The 19,900-nt window shown below is 37.4% G+C and overlaps 1 protein-coding gene across 1 annotated transcript; it reads right to left on the bottom strand.

Annotated features, from left to right (window-relative positions):
- Positions 1-1,611: 1,611 nt before the first annotated feature.
- Positions 1,612-12,177, bottom strand: LOC138337486 (uncharacterized). Its single transcript, XM_069287400.1, has 9 exons — positions 12,055-12,177; positions 11,709-11,947; positions 11,144-11,336; positions 5,563-5,937; positions 4,842-5,081; positions 4,316-4,550; positions 3,835-4,227; positions 2,825-3,140; positions 1,612-2,737 (listed from the first exon to the last, which is right to left on the bottom strand). The coding sequence occupies exons 1-9, from the start codon at positions 12,175-12,177 to the stop codon at positions 1,612-1,614; spliced, it is 3,240 nt and encodes a 1,079-aa protein (XP_069143501.1).
- Between the last annotated feature and the right edge of the window lie 7,723 nt (positions 12,178-19,900).

Raw genomic sequence — 19,900 nt, 5'->3', positions numbered from 1 at the left:
ATTTCATACGCTTAACAAGTGTTTAGAAATCCACTTGCCTTAGTCAATCAAATAATTATTCTTGGACTTGAGCCTTCCTCTTCTGTTGAGCTTCAGAACCAATGGAATCTATTCAAGTATATATTTACAATAAGGTTTCAGAACAAACAACACTCACACTTTTATGTCTTTAACCTTGACCTAAGAATTCACCCTAAATTTATAATCAAGTTTGTAATTCTTGATGTCAATTAACTTTTGAACTACCATATTTTTCATGTTTCAAGGCTAAGGTTAAATCTCATATTTCCTAAATTTCAAGTGTGGGGTTAAGTAATAATTTCTCCAAACACTACAATACTATGGTTAACATATACTATAAGAAAATTGTGAAACCAAAAATTAATGTCATAAACACTAACCTTCACTACATCATACGACATAAAATTCACAACCCAAAACCATCAATTGATTATCCTAATTAATTATCAATCACGTGACCATCATTACATAATGATTGGCCGCTGATGTGTTCCTTTTCCGATTCCAAACATATGTACACAAAGTAGCAGAACTTAATTTCCAATCAACACGTTTCATATTTAATAATAATAATAATAATAATATAATAATAATAATAATAGTAAGGAGTCAGTATGCACAAACTTGCCTATATTATTGCTATATACATGCATATGTGTGCAGAAACTAACGAGCACCTAAAGGCAAAAGAAACTTACTCGGAGCAGTTCGTAAGTCGAAGCTGTCAAAACCCTTCGCCCTTTCTTCTTGTTCCCTTTTTTTTTGAATTAATTAAGTACTAAAAGTGATAGGTTTTACCTATATATTTTATTAAAATATATGCTAAAGGGTATAAGGTCTTAAAATATTTATAACTTTAGCCCATTAACTATTAATTTAATCAATTATCTACAATTATTCATCCATTAATTAACTCAATTTAAGCAAATATTTCAAATTTCCAAAAATGACCTCGCAGGTCATTACAATATCCACCACTAAAAATTATGTTCGTCCTCGAACATGAAGTTAAAGAAAGTACCTGAAGCTTCAAAAAGCTGAGGGTATCTGGAACGCATGTCAGACTCTGTCTCCCAAGTTTCCTCTCTCACTGATCGGTGCTTCCACTGCACCTTCACTGTAGAATATCCTTGGTCCTAAGCTTTAGAATTTCCTATTCAATATAGCTATAGGCTCCTCCTCATATGTCAAGTCTGGAACCAGCTCCACAGAATCGAGTGAAATCACATGAGATTCATCCGGAATATACTTTTGAAGCATACACACATGGAAAACAGGATGAACTGCCGACAAGCTAGGTGGCAAGGCCAACTTATAAGCCACCTCTCCTACTCGGCTCAAAATCTCAAAAGGTCCAATGAACCTAGGGCTAAGCTTTCCCTTCTTTCCAAACCTCATCACACCCTTCATGGGTGATACTTGGAGCCAAACATGATCACCCTCTATAAACACTAAGGCTCTAACTCTCCGGTCTGCATAACTCTTCTGTCGACTATGAGCTGCCAATAATCTATACTGAATCATACGGACTTGCTCATTATTATCTCTCAGCATGTCTGTATCGAAAGAGTCCATCTTCATCGAATCAAACTAACAAATCGGAGACCTACACCGCCTTTCATACAACGCCTCAAATGGGGCCATCTGGATACTAGAGTGGTAACTGTTATTATAGGCAAACTTTGCTAATGGTAAATGTTGATCCCATCTAGATCCAAAATCGATCACACACGCTCGAAGCATATCTTCCAATACCTGAATGGTTCTTTCAGACTGGTCATCTGTCTGAGGGTGAAAGGTTGTACTCATATCTAACTGAGTACCCAGACCATGTTGTAATGCCATCCTGAAATAAGAACTAAATAGTGAACCTCGATCTGATATGATAGAAACAGGAACTCCATGTGGTCGCACAATCTGACTTATATATAGCTCGGCTAACTTCTCTACCGTATACTTCACCCGAACCGGAATAAAGTAGGCAGACTTGGTCAACCTATCAACAACAAGCCAAATAGATTCATAACCACCCAGATTTGTAGGCAAACCCACAACAAAGTCCATAGTAATCCTCTCCCACTTCCGAGTAGGAATAGGCTTCCTCTGAGATACACCCCCGGGCCGCTGGTGCTCACACTTGACCTGCTGGCAAGTCAAACACCTCGAAACAAAGACTGAAATATCTCTCTTCATCCCACACCACCTATAATGCTTACTCAGATCATGATACATATTTGCCGCTCTCGGATGGATGGAATACCGAGAATAATGGGCCTCCGCAAGAAGCAATCTAATCAAATCACCTGTCCTAGGCACACAAATTCTGCCTCCGAACCGCAAGACACCATCAGAATCAACGACATCCTCCTTAGCTTCCCCTCTCAATACTTTGTCTCGAATGAGACATAATTTTTCATCATCAAACTGGTGTGCACGGATTTGCTGGACTGAAGAAGATTGAGCCTCAATAAAAGCAATCATCCCATCACTCTCTTTTGAAATCTGCAAGCAAACAAGATTGTTAGCTAATATCTGCACATCTTTAGCCAATGGTCTCTCCTCAATTTTAAGCGCTGCAAGACTCCCCATGCTAGGAGTCTTCCTACTCAAAGCATCGGCCAAAACATTGGCGTTTCCTGGATGATACAGAATGGTCACATCATAGTCCTTCAACAACTCAACCCATCTGCGTTGCCTCAAGTTCAAATCCCTCTGGCTAAAGATATACTAAAGACTCCGATGATCAGTGAAGATCTCACAATGCACTCCATACAAATCATGACGCCATAACTTAAGTACAAACACCACAGCCGCCAACTCCAGATCACGAGTAGGGTAGTTCTTCTCATGGGACTTCAATTGCCTAAAAGCATAAGCAATCACTTTCCCCTTCTGCAGCAACACAACACCCAAACCAACTTCTGTAGCATCACAATACACAAAAGAGTCTGCACCTTCCTTAGGTAGAGTCAACACAGGAGCAGAAGTCAACAAAGTCTTGAGCTTTTGAAAGCTCTCTTCACACTTATCAGACCACTGAAAACTCACATCCTGTCGAGTCAATCTAGTCAATGGAGCTGCAATAGTAGAGAAACTCTGAACAAATCGTGGATAATAGCCTGCCAATTCCCACAAAACTCATGATCTCGGTAGGTGAAGTGGGTCGCATCCAGCCTCTAACTTCCTCAATCTTGGCCGGATCTACTCTAATACCCTCCTTGGACACCACGTGTCCCAAGAATGTCACAGAAGTAAGCCAGAACTCACACTTTGAGAACTTGGCATACAACTTCTCTTCTCTCAACCTCTGAAGTACAATCCTCAAGTGTCGGACATGGTCCTCTTCAGTCTTAGAGTAAACCAAGATGTCATCAATGAAAACAATCACAAAAGAATCAAGGTATGGTCGAAATACCCCATTCATCAACTCCGTGATTGCTGCAGGGGCATTAATCAATCCGAAGGACATCAGTAGGAATTCATAATGCCCATACCGAGTCCGAAAAGCTGTCTTAGGGATATCTGATGCCCTAATCTTCAACTAATGATACCCAGACCTCAAATCAATCTTATAGAACAATGATGCTCCCTGTAACTGATCAAATAAGTCATCAGTACACGGAAGAGGATACTTATTCTTCACTGTTACCTTGTTCAACTGTTTGTAATCAATACACATTCTCATAGTCCCATCCTTCTTCTTGACAAACAATACAGGAGCACCCCAAGGTGACACAATAGGGCGAATAAAACCCTTACTCAATAAATCCTGCAACTAATCCTTCAATTCTTTCAACTCTACTGGAGACATACAGTATGGAGGGATATAAGTAGGCTTAGTTCCCGACTCCAAATCAATAGCAAAATCGATATCCCTATCGGGAGGAACACCTGGAAGATCAGATGGAAATACATCTAGAAACTCCTGAACCACGGGAACAGAGTCCATGGGAGGTGATTCAACATTAGTATCCCGAATGAACGCTATGTAAGACAAACACCCCCTCTCTACCATTCTCTGAGCACGAATGAAAGAGATAACCTTGCTAGGATAAGAACCATTAACACTCTTCCTCTCAACCCTTGAAACACCAGGCATTGCTAAAGTCATAGTCTTAGCATTACAATCAAGGATGGCGTGACAAGGAGAAAGCCAATCCATACCCAAGATAACATCAAAGTCTATCATCCCCAGAATGATTAAATCTACCCAAGTATCACACCCAGCCAAAGAAACAAGACAGGATCAATACACTCGATCCACCACTAAGGGCTTACCCATGGGTGTAGAAACAGGAAATAGGTACAGTCATGCTATCACATATCATATCAAATTTAGCAGCAGAATACGTAGACACATATGAAAATGTAGAACCTGGATCAAACAACGCAGAAGCATGTCGATGGCACACTGGAATGATACTTGTAATAACAGCATAAGAGGTCTCCGCCTCACGTCTCCCAGGGAAAGCATAGCAGTGACCTCCTCGTCCACCTCCATGCTGGGTGGTACCTCTACCCCCACACTGCTGAGCTGCAACACCACTACTAGAAACTCTATCACCTCTACCTAACTGAACTCTGCCACGACCTCTACCCTGTGGTGCTGGTGTTCTAGTCTGGAATGAAGAATTAGGTCGAGGCCCACTACAACCCCTTTGTGAAGTACACTGCTGCATTAGATGATCGGGATCTCCACAAGTAAAACAAAATCTTTGACCTTGAAACTGTTGTGTGGACCCTGAAAACCCACTATAAATTCCTCGCCCTATAGGTCGCTGCTAAGAACCGTACGGGCCCTGACCCAGGCTATAAGAAACCCTAGATGTCTGGACACCCTCAAATGTCGGCATAGATGCATGAATAGGTCCCAGCTGCTGAAAAGAACCACTCACTCTCTGTGATCCCCTACCTCTAGATAAGGCACCATGAAACTGGCCTGATATACGGGCCCTTTTAGGGTCCCAAAACTCCTCTCTCTCCATCAATTCCGCCTCTTTGGCGGTGCTCACAATGGATTGGAAAGAAGCCCCCTCCCTATATGCCTGAAACACAGCTGCCTAATAGAGAAAGTCAATCCCCTTACAAATATGCGGATCCTCTCTGTCTTATTTGGGATAATGGCCAACGCATGCCTAGATAATTGGCAAAAACGCGCCTCCAAGGGATAAAACAATCTTGGAATGCACTAGCAAACTTCTCCCAAGTCACTGGAGGAGATCCAACTGGCAAAACCCCTGAATAAGTCCTCCACCAGTCTCTCGCTGGTCCACGAAGCTGGAGTGTAGCATATCGAACCCCATGTGACTCAGCTAATCCAACCACCTCTAGTAACTCTCGGCAGGTAGTTAGAAACTCATGAGCGTCCTCGCTTTTCCCACCCTGAAACTGAGGTGGGTCCAACTTTCGAAATCTCTCATACCTATGTTGCTCATCATCTGTCAGAACAACCATCGATGCAATTTGACCCCCAACTGCTGGTGCAACATCATTCTGAACCGCGGGGTCTACTGGTAGTTGCCCCACCGCATCCTGAACAACTGGAGCTTGTTGCTGCTCTTGGGTCTGAGCCCCCTCTCTAGTACGAGAGTCATGTGGTGTTGTAGTCACTCCACCAACCTGAGAAAATCCCTCTAGCACACTTAAAACCCTCAAGAGTGTATCCTGAAGCAAGGGTGTGACTACAGGCTCTGGAGTAACATCGTCCTCTCTGCCATCAATCTGAGGATCTGGAGAGACCTCTCTAGCATGACCTCTCTCTGGTGCTGCTCCACGGCCACGACCTCTAGTTACTGTCGTAATACTAGCACGACCTCTAGCTCGAGGTCTACCCCTACCTCTATCTGGGGCCTCAACAACTGCCTCGGGAAGTGCCTCCCCTCTACCACCAATAACATTAGTTCTAGTCCTCGTCATCTGTCAAAAGAGTATACAACAACTCAGTACTAAAGAAGTTGACTGCGCACAAAGAGAAATAATGAACTAAAAGAAGTTTCCTAGTAATCCTCGCAGCCTCCCAAAGATAAGTACAGACGCCTCCGTACTGATCCTTGAGACTCTACGTAGACTCGCCTTGCATACACGTGAGACCTATGAACCTGGGGCTCAGATACCATTTTTTCACGACCCAAAAATGAGTGTGATGACACTCGTCTTATCCCACCAAGACAAGTAATCCTAAAACCAAATATCTAACAAAGTGCGGAAGTAATGACAATCCAACAACAATTTCTATTATAAAACCAAGTCATATTAATTCAATTCCCAAAACTAGGTTGTCACGTGCACAAGACTCTAATTTAGATATTAGAATTGAAATAAAATAGGAGTCTAAAATGAAGTTGTCTTTCAAGTAAAAACAAAATCATAAACTGGAGTAGGAAAGTTCGCTGAAATGACAAGCAGCTACCTCACAATCCTCGACAAGATGCCTCGGAAACGAAAAGAATGACAGGTATCACGATGATCCAGGCTCGTATCCTACAAAAATTTGTAGAAGCAAGGGTGAGTACCAAACCACGTTATACCCAACAAGCAAACCTCTAAACACAAGTTAAGTGAACAAAATACATGCACTTCCTACACCATACCTAAACCTCCAATCTACAGTCTAATAGTTTACAGTTTACCAAACACACAACTCAATAACCACACTCTATCAGTTTACACATTCTCAATAACAACTCAATATTCAACAGTCACAAGCTTCACAGAGAATCAATCACAAGATCAGCAAAACACGTGTTCAAGTACATCAATAATAAAATGTGTAATGCCATGAGATGCAATGTCAAGTATAGTGATGCATGTCTTCCCTAACGATACACACCCGCTGTCTCTCAGTCCGGGACCCATGGGGGTCGTATCTGTCCATGCATCTGTCGTGGCGCATGACACGACCCTCGATAATAGTAACCATCGCAGTGCGCGATACGTCCCTCAAAATATAATATCCACCACGGCGCGCTATACGGCCCTCGAAATAGCACATCCTCTTATCACTTAACTCTTATCACAATCATGTCTCAAATACAATGCAAATGACATGCTCAAATGAGGAGATAACCCTTTTTATAACAAAGCACAATTTGCATCAAGGAATACAACACTAACAAATAAGCAACAAGTCTCCAAATCATTCTCAACACCACACAAGGAAATACACGAATTTCATACGCTTAACAAGAGTTTAGAATTCCACTTTCCTTAGTCAATCGAATAATTATTCTTGGACTTGAGCCTTCCCCTTCCGTTGAGCTTCCGAACCAATAGAATCTGTTCAAGTATATATTTACAATAAGGTTTCAGAACTAACAACACTCAAACTTTTATGTGTTTAACCTTGACCTAAGAATTCACCCCAAATTTATAATCAAGTTTGTAATTCTTGATGTCAATTAACTTTTCAACTACCATATTTTTCATGTTTCAAGGCTAAGATTAAATTTCATATTTCCTAAATTTCATGTGTGGGGCTAAGTAATAATTTCTCAAAACACTACAATACTATGGTTAACATATACTATAAGAAAATTGTGAAACCAAAAATTAATGTCATAAACACTAACTTTCACTACATCATACGACATAAAATTCACAACCCAAAACCATCAATTGATTAGCCTTATTAATTAGAAATCACGTGACCATCATAACATAATGATTGGCCACTGATGTGTTCCTTTTCAAATTCCAAACATCTGTACACAAAGTGGTAGAAGTTAATTTATAATCAACACGTTTCACATTTAATTATAATAATAACAATAATAGTAATGAGTCAGTATGCACAAAATTGCCTATATTATTACTATATACATGCATATGTGTGCAGAAACTAGCGAGCACCTAAAGGCAAAAGAAACTTACTCGGAGCAGTTCGTAAGTCGTAGCTGTCAAAACCCTTCGCCCTTTCTTCTTGTTCCCTTTTTTTTAATTAATTAAGTACTAAAAGTGATAGGTTTTACCTACATATTTTATTAAATATATGCTAAAGCGTATAAGGTCTTAACATTTTTATCACTTTATCTTATAAACGATAATTTAATCAATTATCTACAATTATTCATCCATTAATTAACTCAAGTTAAGCGAATATTCCAAATTTCCAAAAATGACCTCGCGGGTCATTACACATCCCATGTAGGCACATGGTTAATGAATTTAAAGATTTTATTTTTATTCTAGTCACATGCTTAATTAGAACTACTTTCCCTTACCATACTCATTCGGTGCTAGCCTTCGTCCTCATAGAGTAATTCATACATTACGTTCAAATATAAGGGTTCCATAACTAGTTCATAACCCAATCACATTTACCCTACCAAAGAAGGTCCCCTAGGGCTACCTCACAATGGCTACAAAAATCTCATCACGACTTTCCTAAAGATTAATATGATGTCGTTCAAGCCAACTAACCTCAAGTCCATCATTCCTTTACTTTGAAGGATACCATTTTGGCTTACATTTTAATTTAATATTAACCTTACCATTAAGTCAAGGTTTGCACATAAGAGACTCTCATAACATCATTTAAATGCACATGTCTATCATACATTCAAGACTAAGATCTGTAAAACTCTAAATCAAGGCATAGCATATTCATAATCATATATAGATCAAGAAAGATATACAAGTCAATCAAGATAAGACATCACATACTTCAATTTTAACACATAATAAAAGTCATTCTAGAAACACCTCTAAAACAACTATACATCTTCATGTAATCCTATATATCATCTTAACATCATTAATATACTCCACATAGGCTCATAAAGTCAAATAAAAATAACCACGACTTAGCCTATCACTATACTCATAATGCCAAGTCAAAGTCTAACATGATCACTTAAGGCAACATAACTAGAAGAATACATATATGACTATATAACTTCACATGTAGATAGATAGACTCATGCTTCACATAATAAAACTACAAAAATAGCCACATATCTTCAACTAGTTGCCAATAAGGCCATGCTCAAAATATTGCATAAATTAACGCCGATAAGGCCACGTCAATTGCAAGTAAAACACATAACACCGCCACCATATGTTGACTATATCAATCAAAATACAATCAAAGTAAAATTAATATAAATTAAAGCAATCCGGGTAGCATACCTTCTTCCCCTTATTTACACTTCAATTCTATGCTAAATCGTCCAATTAAACATCACAAGAACTTTACCCATGACCATAACGAACAATTCAAGAAATAATCATAAAATCCAATGAAATCTCTGTCAATTCAATTTAGGTTTAACAATCTAGGATCAATTAGATAATAATTGAATACAGTTTTAATATCATTAGAAAGTCCATAAGAAACTACATTGCAATTCAACAATATTAGCTTAATATCAATTAACCCACATTATAGTAAAAAATTAGGGTTTATCCAAATTCATTGGTTCATAGGTAATTTGGATTGAAATCATCAATAAAATAACAATTATATCATAATTCAATGTTTAGAAATCATTTATGAAAGAACCCATGGTAGAATCATGAAATTGGACGATTCACTTTAGAAAACTTTGAAAAACATGTTGAGAGTTGGCCTCCTTGATGATACGAGTTTCAAGCATCACAAGTCATACCAAAAGAATGATAATTCTTCACATTTATGAAGAATTTCTACACGAAAACCCCTGAACAAGCAGCCTCTTCAAGTTGGACTTCAATGGAGGTTTTGGAATATTTCCCAAGAGTTTTGGGTTTATGATTTTGAAGAATGCGGTCTTCCATGTGATTACCCTTTATATATTTAATTGAAATACCCAAAAGACCCATAATAAATTGTCCATGAATAAATTTAGAATTGGGGTGAATTTACCAAATCACACCTTGAATTGGCAGCAGCCTGCGCAGGAAGGAAGTTGCGTGCGACGCATGCCCTTGACGGTTCGTCACAGCCACGAGGGGCGTCACAGTCCTCCGTCGTTGGCTAAAGTATCTGTACAAGCTTCCTCTATTCAACCTTGTATAAGTCTCTCACCACGGGACCTTTGACGGGGCGTCACAGCCACGACGGGCCGTTCACTGCTCCGTCTCCAAGGTCTGCCTGGGACAGCCTGCATACTAATTTTGGGTCCTTCCTCAAGGACCCTTAGATGGTCCTTGGGGATAATTTCCCGCACTTTTCCAACCCAAATACGATATTCTATAAGTTTGAAACCTTTCACATGAATTTCATCAAAAATGAACACGTAAAACATTCTGATACTCGTGTAGACGTACAAGCTCGACTAAAGGCATATCTTTCGAACGGCGTGGACGTTCTTGGTCGTTCGACCTCCAAAATTCACGAAATTTTAACCACTACCTATAAATTCTATATGAACTTAATTAAGAACCTTACACACCATGAAATACACATAAACACATATACCCACATTTTAGACATTTAGGTGACTTAGTCGTCGAACGTCTTGGTCGTCCCTTGACGTTTGACTTCCAACACCTCTAATATCTTAGCTACTGCCTATATACTATATTTTAGACATATTTAGGACCTTAGAAAATCCATACAAACATGTTAGGCCCTACTTAAACTACGTCATTTTTGGGGTCTTACAATCTCCCCCACTTGGACAACATTCGTCATCGAATGACATTTGCCACTCTCCAAACACTTCCAAGATTAGAGACTCAACTAGCAGCTCATAAGCAAACCATAAAACACCTTTCAAAGAAGAAAAAACAATTTCACATTCTTCAATTTAAATAGTAAAAAATCATTTTACAATCAATACCTTACTCATATACTTCAGTTCTAACCACATTACAATAATTTTTTGGCAAATGAATCAATTAGTCATTTTCTCAAAAATATGGCAGCATGCAGTTTTTAAGGAAAAAATGACTTTCTTTAAGCAATTTTTTAAAAATTCACATTTTAAAGAAATTAATGATATAAACATGCTAATATGCAAAGCAACATCATATAAACACATCTTAAGACATAATCATGGCATCATAGAACACACAATGAAAGAAGTTAGTGAAATTCAATTTCAACAAAACTCCTTAACATCATGCACAAGCAACAATTTCAAGGACTTCTATCCCATCTACAAAACATAGTCCCCCACATAGAAGGGACTCATATCCTAACCAAAGAAAGAGATTTACCAACATCATCTTCACTATCCATCAGATCTGGCTTCTCCACTCTAGAACGGAGTGCATTGAAACGCCTCTTAGTCGAAGCATCATCCTTTGGAACACTAGGAGCAACTTTCTTACCCTCTCTTCCTCTAGAAGCAATCATAGGACAATCTCTCATTTTGTGCCCATATTTACCACAACTAAAGAAACTCCCGTTACCCAATAAACAGTCACCATAATGTTTCTTTCCACAATTTGCACAAGTAGGCTTGCCATCCTTCGAACCACCTCCTTTCTCAACCTTGAACTTAGCACTCCTAGATTCTCATTGAGATTGAACCTTCTTCTTGAACCTAGTTTGCTCTTGATCACTAGCACCATTCTTTTTCAAACATCTAGTCGTCCTCCTAAGTTTAGACTCTTTAATTGATTGTGCATACACCATGAGTCTAGCTAGGGTCACATCATTATGCAACACAGTGGTACAACACTATTCCACCACTAAATCGGCTACCCCCGTCACAAAATGACTCATTTCATCTCTTGGATTGGACAAAAGAGAAGAGGCATACCTAGACAAAGTTGAGAATTTCAAAGAGTACTCCGCAACACTCATATTGCCTTTCTTGAGATTGATAAACTTCTCCATCTTAATTTGTCTCCTCTCCCGGAGAAAGTACATACCAAGAAAAGCTTCCTTAAATTCATCCCATTCAATATGACCCGATCCTTCTGGCCTATTATCCTTCCGTTGAGTGTACCAAATTTGAGAAACATCCCTCAATTGGTACGAAGCCAACTCCGCCTTCTCCTAGATGTAACCCCCATAGCAGTCAAAATTTTGTACACTCCATCAAGAAACTCTTGGGGATCCTCATTTACATTAGACCTAAGAAAGATAGGAGGATTCATCCTCACAGAATCTGTCAATCTATATGTCAAAATTTTCTCCACAACCCTAGGCATCATATTCAAATTAGCTTTCATAGTTACGTCTCGGGTGATAGCAATCAAAGCCTCTCTAATATCACTATTAGACATCTCCGAAACCTCAATACCTCCTACAACATGTGGTATAGGATCACCTTGGGGAGGCACTTGGGCATCTTTATCACCTTGAACTTCTTTCCCACCTAGAGGAACTTGCTCGACTTGCTAAGCTTGAGGGGGAACCTCCTCATTCACCCTCTCTTCTTCCAACCTTCTAGTGGCCATCCTTCTAGTATTCATCTCCTAGAAAACACAAGAAAACTCATCAAAAGGATAATCATAACATTTACTCTAACGCACGACATAGGGGTAGAAAAGAAGGGAAACTCTATCATCCTATAGCCTCTCGCCCATAAATGTGTCGTGACTCACCCCGATGGTCAAGACTCTACTAGACGTGACTTGATGATACTTCTTGATTCCTAATACTACTTTCACCATTCTATGCTCTAATACCAACCTTTGTCACAACCCAAAAAACCACGCCCTAGAAGTTTGGGCACAATTTTGGATTGTGTCACGGCGTCGTCGAACTCTCGGAGTTCTTAGACAAACCCTTTCATATCATTCATTGCATATACATAGTGAAAAGTAGTGCGGAATTAAAACTTTTCACAGAACATAATATATTCTTCAAAATCTCTTTCTTATAAAAGTAATAGGAAATACTAAGTCTCAATGTCATCATCTTAAGACACGAGAAAACTCGGGACACGGCCCATACTTCAAAATACGAATATAGAAATGCTTAGTCTATTACAATAGTTTGAACGAAAATATATAAGACATATATATGCCCTCGAGTCAAGTAAGGACATACTTTAACTTCTCTTGAATGATATTCTAAGTCTAAGTCATCACTTGTCAAAGCTCCTCACCTACCAAGAACTATATAGATAGATAAAATCATGGAATTAGTACAACCACATGTACTAAGTATGGCTAATACATATAAATCATGAAAATTGACTTTATTGGAAATATGCATCTTTTCATTTAAAATCATATTATAATCATAATAGCATCATAAATAAATTGAGAAACACATAAGATACTTCTAGCATGTAATTTCCTCACTTAAAGTCATCCTAAGATTTACTTAAGTCACACAAAGAGATACCGCTTATACACCCTCTCTAGATGTGCCTAAACAACCTTTAAGAAAACCTTTATTGATTCACATACATACTTACAAAGAAATCATAAACATCATGGTAAGATTCTTCTACTATAGGTGAACTCTAAGTCTCACTTAAGTTAGTTGTGAAGTCACCGCCCATACAATCCCTTACACACACACTTAAGACATCCAATAGACTCCCTAAGATAGGATCATGCTCACTTAAATCACCAACACATAGATGATATTACATTCTCTTCCCAAAGACTATAAAAATACCTACTTAAGTAAATCAAGAACATAACGTCCGTAGAGACCTATTCAAGATTTCCTAAATAGTCCTTAATACTACCTAAGGCTTAGATAATTCCCACAAAATAAACCTACTTCCCTAAGTAGAGTCATTCTCAAGACTTCCAAAGAGAAGACATGAAAAGATCAACTCTTATTCCCTACACTTTAGCTAAGAATCCTTAAGTCACTTTAGATTCGGTACTCATTTATTTACATACTCCTTAACATAAGTCATTAGTTCTTTAGTTCATTAAGACTCATTCATCACATAAAGGACATTCCAATAATGGTCTTGAAGAAGACCTAGGAACTCCACATTACACCTTCAAAGTCTATCGTGCAATGTCTAGATAGCGTCCCATACCACCATCTAAACTCCCTAAACTCCTAAAACGCTAATAGGTATTCCATATGATGAGAATAGGCAATAACCGACACAGACCATGATAGGAAGAGATGAAATCCGGAGTTCTATCCTACTCCGATGAGGTTTTTCTACTTTCCAATGGTAGAACTTGGACACGTCCCATGTAGGCACATTCTAAAGGAATATGAAAGTCTTCTTTGTATTCTAGTCTCATACTTAACTAGAACTACTATCCCTTACCAGACACACTCTGTGCTAGCCTTCTTTCTCATCGATTAATTCATACATTAGGTTCACATAAAATGATTCCACAACAAGTTCGTAACCCAATCACATTTACCCTACCAAAGAAGGTTCACATAAAAGGGTTCCATAACTACTTTCCATGTGATAACCCTTTATATATTTAATTAAAACACCCAAGATACCCTTAATAAAACTTCCATGACTTATTTTAGAAGTGGGGTGAATTTAAAAATTCACCCCTCGACTTGGCAGTAGCATGCGCATGAAGGCAGTTGCGCGCGATACCTGCCCTTGACGTGCCGTCACAGCCACGACGTGGCGTCACAGCCCTCCGTCGTTGCCTACAATAGCTGGTCAAGCTTCCTCTCGTTGCCCTTGTCTAAGTCCGCACTACGGGACCCTTTGAAGGGGCATCACATAAACGACGGGCCGTTGACTGCTCCTTCGGCAAGGTTTGCATGGGACAACCTGCGCACTAATTTTGGGTCCTTCCTCAAGGACCATTAGACGGTCCTTGGGGATAATTTCCAAGACTTTCCTAACCAAATACGATCTTCTATAAGTTTAACACCTCTCACCTGATTTTCATCCAAAACTAACATGTCAAACTCGATGAGGCTCCTCTAGGCGTACAAGGTCGATTCAAGGCATATCTTTTGAACACCTTGGACGTTCTTGGTTGTTTGACCTCCAAACTTCACGCAACTTCAACCACTAACTATGCATACTATATTAACTCAATTAAGAACCTTAAAAAACCATGAAACACACATAAACACATAGAACCACATTTTAGATATTTAGGTGACTTAGTCGTCGAATTTCTTGGTAGACCCTTGACGTTTGACTTCCAACACTTCTAATATTTTCGCTAAATCCTATATACTATATTTTAGTCATATTTAGAAACTTATAAAAACAATACTAACATGTTAGGATCTAGTTAACCTAGATCAATTTCAGGGTCTTACATAAGCAAGGTTGTAATTATCGTAAAATTTTAAGTCCCCAAAATGAGAATAAAACATATATTAGTAATTAGAAAATGATGTATCAACATGTTAGTCTTGGTCTATTATTTTGTGTTTTTACACGGAATGTGTTGCACAATGATCCACCCAACATTAATAGGAATCCCATCCATGATGGGAAAAGTCAATAGCTCCCAATAAAGAGAAAAATTTGTATCACCCAAATTAAAATGATGGACACCCAAGTTTTGTATTTAGCTTTGAATTTTGAGGAATCAATCCACTAGTTGTTCTCAATCCATTTAGGCATATGACCATCATGCAAGTATCTCACAAACCACTCTTGCCCCTCTTACGTTGCACTTCTCATGTGAATATCATTATTATCATCATTAACAAAATAATAATTATTGATATCCATGAAGTCTAAACAAACTTGGTTGCCCCAGATCGTGACTACCAAGTCACTAGAAAATTACCTTCGGCAATATTGGCATAGAAATCTTGATCCACCATGTGTTTAACCTTGTTATGTTTATAACAAAACACATCTATTCACTGGCCTCAAATCTCCCATAGAAGTATGATGTTCCCATGGAGACGTTTTAAAAGAAGACCATTATCCTTTATGATATTCTTTTGTGGAGGTGGATATCCAATCGCTAAAATTAGCGAACATTAAAAGCTCATGACTAAAGATTTCCTCTCCCATAATATTTTCTTCCATTTTTTCCTCCATTTGGTTGACGTCATCATAGTCCATGCTTTTGAAGAAAGTATACCTATAGAAGATACAAACATGTAAAATTAATGCAAAGGCAGGTAAATAAATGTATGATAAATAAATTAGGCCAATGATATGAGTTAAAAAAGAATCGAGTGAATGGAGGAAAAAGTACTATTTTTGGTAGTTTTCAATACGAAGAACACGACTCATCGCGATCACGGGATAAGACGTTGTGATCATGAGCATAAACCTTTAGTGTAATTTTAATTGCAGGATTAGACATCACAATCATGGAATTTATGATATTAATACGGCGTGATTGTGGGGATGAGATACCGTAAACACGGGATGAGACCACGATCGCATAGAAAACTTCAGCCTAGAAAATATTTTTCACTTCGGAATTGCATTAAACAAGTTGCAACCTGTTCTCGTGCCATTTTCAACCGATTTCAAGCCTCAAGTTCATCCTTATTCAATAAACACCCCTTAAAGGATATTAAACTACAATAATTCTCTACACAATAATGTTTTCAACACCAATCATGATTAAAAAAAACTAAGGGCGAGAATCTACCCTTTTATAAATAACTAACCAATTTCAAGAAATAATCAAGAAAGGGGGAAGAAGACATACCTTAAGTTAAAAAAAATACTTGAATGGAATTCTTGTCCAAAATTGATTAGACTAATTAATTTTATGGGGGAGAAGTTTTTTGAAGTTTGTGGGACACTAAAATGGATTTAAAAACTACAGCCTTTTGAATTTCACGTGAATTATTATTGTTGGGACCCCTCTTCTCAGAATCACAACAAGAAGTTTTTTTACCTTCCATGAATGTGACACCAGTTACTTATCATCGAGGCTAGATGCTCTCGAATTTGTGGTCAAAAACATGGCGTTAGACTTGCTAAAGGTACTTTCAATTTGGGTGATGGCAGAGCAAAATATGACGATCCACCCAATAATTAGGCACATATGAGTATCCAAAAAAATTTCAACTCTTATTTTTGAAGGTGTTTCACCCCACAATTCAATTCCAGTTAGTTTTATACATTCAAACGTGTTCTACACGCCACCACAACTTTGAAATTATGAGGGTTAATTAATATAATGTCAAATCTAAACTACAAGTAAAAAATGAGACATTAAACTAATTAAGATACAGATGGGTTGCCTCCTATAAAGCGCACAATTTAACATCGCGACACGACGCCAGGTATATCACCCTTTATGTTTTCAGTTTGCGGAAATACACGTCTAGCCCAACTTTGCATCATATTTATGCAACTTTAGTATAATCACATTTTTTCCAGCTTGTTGGACTCTTATTGGTTTGGATATGTTTCAAAGGCCTAAGGTATTCTCAATGTAAACCACATTAGCTTCAAAAGTAGAGATCTCAAAATTGAGTGGTACCATCTCATAGCACCTACCTAGGTGCAAGGCGTAAGACTCTTGTTCTCTCCTTTTGACTATTGAATAAGGAGTAGTATCTACCTCATACCCTGTTCCTTATATGGTCCTAAGAGTTGCGAGTTCAAACTTGAAATTGACTGCCCATTTGCACCGAATGATGTGGATTATGAGAAGTTTTTCCTATTCTTAGGAGAATAAGAGTAGTTCCTTTTCCCCCAATTGATCTTTTTTGCTACGATCTTAAGCCAAAAATTGTCTTACCACATTCGATTCACGACATGGACATGGATCGGTATAGGCAAACCACTCTCAAACATATGGTCACAAAAAATTATAAAGAGAACTACTCACAATTTAGAGAGAAACAACTAAACCAGAAATCCTAAATCAATTCAATACGTCTAATTGCTAAACGACAATGGCACCCGTTTTCTATAATACTAAATTACCATAAAAAATTTACGAGTGAGTGGTTGTCATCAATAAAAATACCCAACTAAGAGTTAGGGTAAAATCCCAGAAGGAACATTTTATCTGCAATTGATAAGTTATAGGATAAATAGATATTGGTTTGAATTTGAACATGCAATCTACAACACTGTCAAATAGAAAGTGGATTTGTTAAGAAAATAAAGGATTTAGTCAAAGACATGACTAAGCAAGGATAGATTAGAAAATTTGGAACTCAACCCTCATTCAACAATCCATTGCAATCTCAAATCAATTTAAGTTTGACTAGATAATTATCAATCAACACTTATCTCCTTTATCTCTCAAAGTGTTTTATCAGAAAATCTACTTCGGGTTCAATAGAGTTCAACAATAAGCAATTCAATACATTAATCTGAATCCATATTTCTAGCATTCAACAAAGTAAATCCAAATTATCTCCTTCTCTCAAATTTAGGAATCAAAGTCAAACATGACTATTAATCTACTGCTCCACATCATGAATTCTTATTCGAGCAATCAACATAAATCGGAAGCTAGATTCAAGCATGCACCATCATATCATAGATTAAAGCATGAAAATACGATTAAACCCTAATCATGAAAGCACACAATCACAAAAACAAGCATTATAGTGAGCAATAAAAATGCAAACAAGTTGTCTATATTTAGCATGAAACCCCAAATATCAATTAGACAATTTCACCCATAGTTCTAGAAATTTAAAGAAATGAAATAAAGAAAAAATTAAGAGATTTTAGTGATAAAAACACGATTGTCAAATCCAAATGTGAATTGTAAGGCAACATGGAAGTCTCAATCCTAATTGAAATCTACAAGTACTTTTCTAATCAAAGCTAAGAATGTGGAATTCTCTCTCTCTAGGATTATTGCGTACAAGATGGATACATAAACACTGATTGTTGGCAAGTGTACAAAGGGGTATTGGGATCAATTTGGTGAAACTCCAAATCTGCCCTGGTGCTAAGTATTTTACCCTTTGTAATCACGACAACTAACACATGCGATCGCAGGGAGTAGTGTATCTAGGACATGGGATCACGACATCTGAATACAGAATCACAAGATTTGAATTTCACGGGCAACGCAATCACGACCTATAATTCATACAGTCGTTATAACTAAACTTCTCTCAGTTCCACTTTCTTCTAATTGGCCTCTTCCTTCTTCAATCCCACTTAATTTTTTCATCCATATTCTTAATCAACACTCAATTTCATTTACCTATAAATTTTAAGCAAACCACATAAAAAGCATCAATTCTAAACTAAATCAAGTGAAAATAACTATAAAATTTATTTAAATGAGGGGAAATCCACCACTCATCACTCACTCCCTTGTTTTCTACACTTATTTAGTTTATGTGCCCCGTTCATTTTGATCCTCCTCTTGCATCAGTTTTGATGGCTTTATTTTGAGGACTTTGTGAGGTACCACCTCGAGGAAGGTGTTACTTACTATTGACTATGTCTTTCTATCATTCTAGGAATGTAGACATTCAGACTTGTTCATTTATAAAAACTTGTATATTTATCTAGTAGCTTGTATACGTGAAATCATGTTTTGTTATGTTAATATTTTTGAAATTTTTATGTTATTTTTAGTCCTTATTTCCTTTCTTACTTTCGTATTTGCCCTTGTCAATGATTGATTCTGTTGACTTGTCTTAGTTGGATAAGGAAGATGTTATCACACCAAATTATTGAATCGTGCTAGTTAGAACTTTTATCTCTTCATATTGTTTCTTTTTTAAATTGTAAAACATGGCGATTGTTGTTTTCTAAAGCAATGAAGAAACTATATGTTGGGAAGGGTTTCCATTTAATTGCATTCATTGAAAAATTATATTTTATAAATAGACTTATTTTTTCTAAAATTTATACTTTATTTTTCTCCCACACCAGAATAAATTTTTATCTTCAACTATTTTTTGAATTTCATTACTTAATATCTTGAAGGTATTACTCTTAAAAGGAATAGTTAAACAATTAAGTTGAGACATATAAACACGTACGACAGAACAACTAATTTTTAATTTCAATTACCCATAAATTATTCGTTTATCAAATTGCAGGAAAAAGTGAATATTTTTAATTTAATTTAAAATTGATTTTTTAATTTATTTTAATGTATTCTATATTATTATAGAAACAACTAC

This window comes from Solanum lycopersicum, chromosome 7 (assembly GCF_036512215.1).
Source record: "Solanum lycopersicum chromosome 7, SLM_r2.1".
Taxonomy (NCBI): Eukaryota; Viridiplantae; Streptophyta; class Magnoliopsida; order Solanales; family Solanaceae; genus Solanum; species Solanum lycopersicum.
The sequence above is the reverse complement of the archived record's forward strand: the minus strand, read 5'-3'. Positions and strand labels throughout refer to the sequence as shown.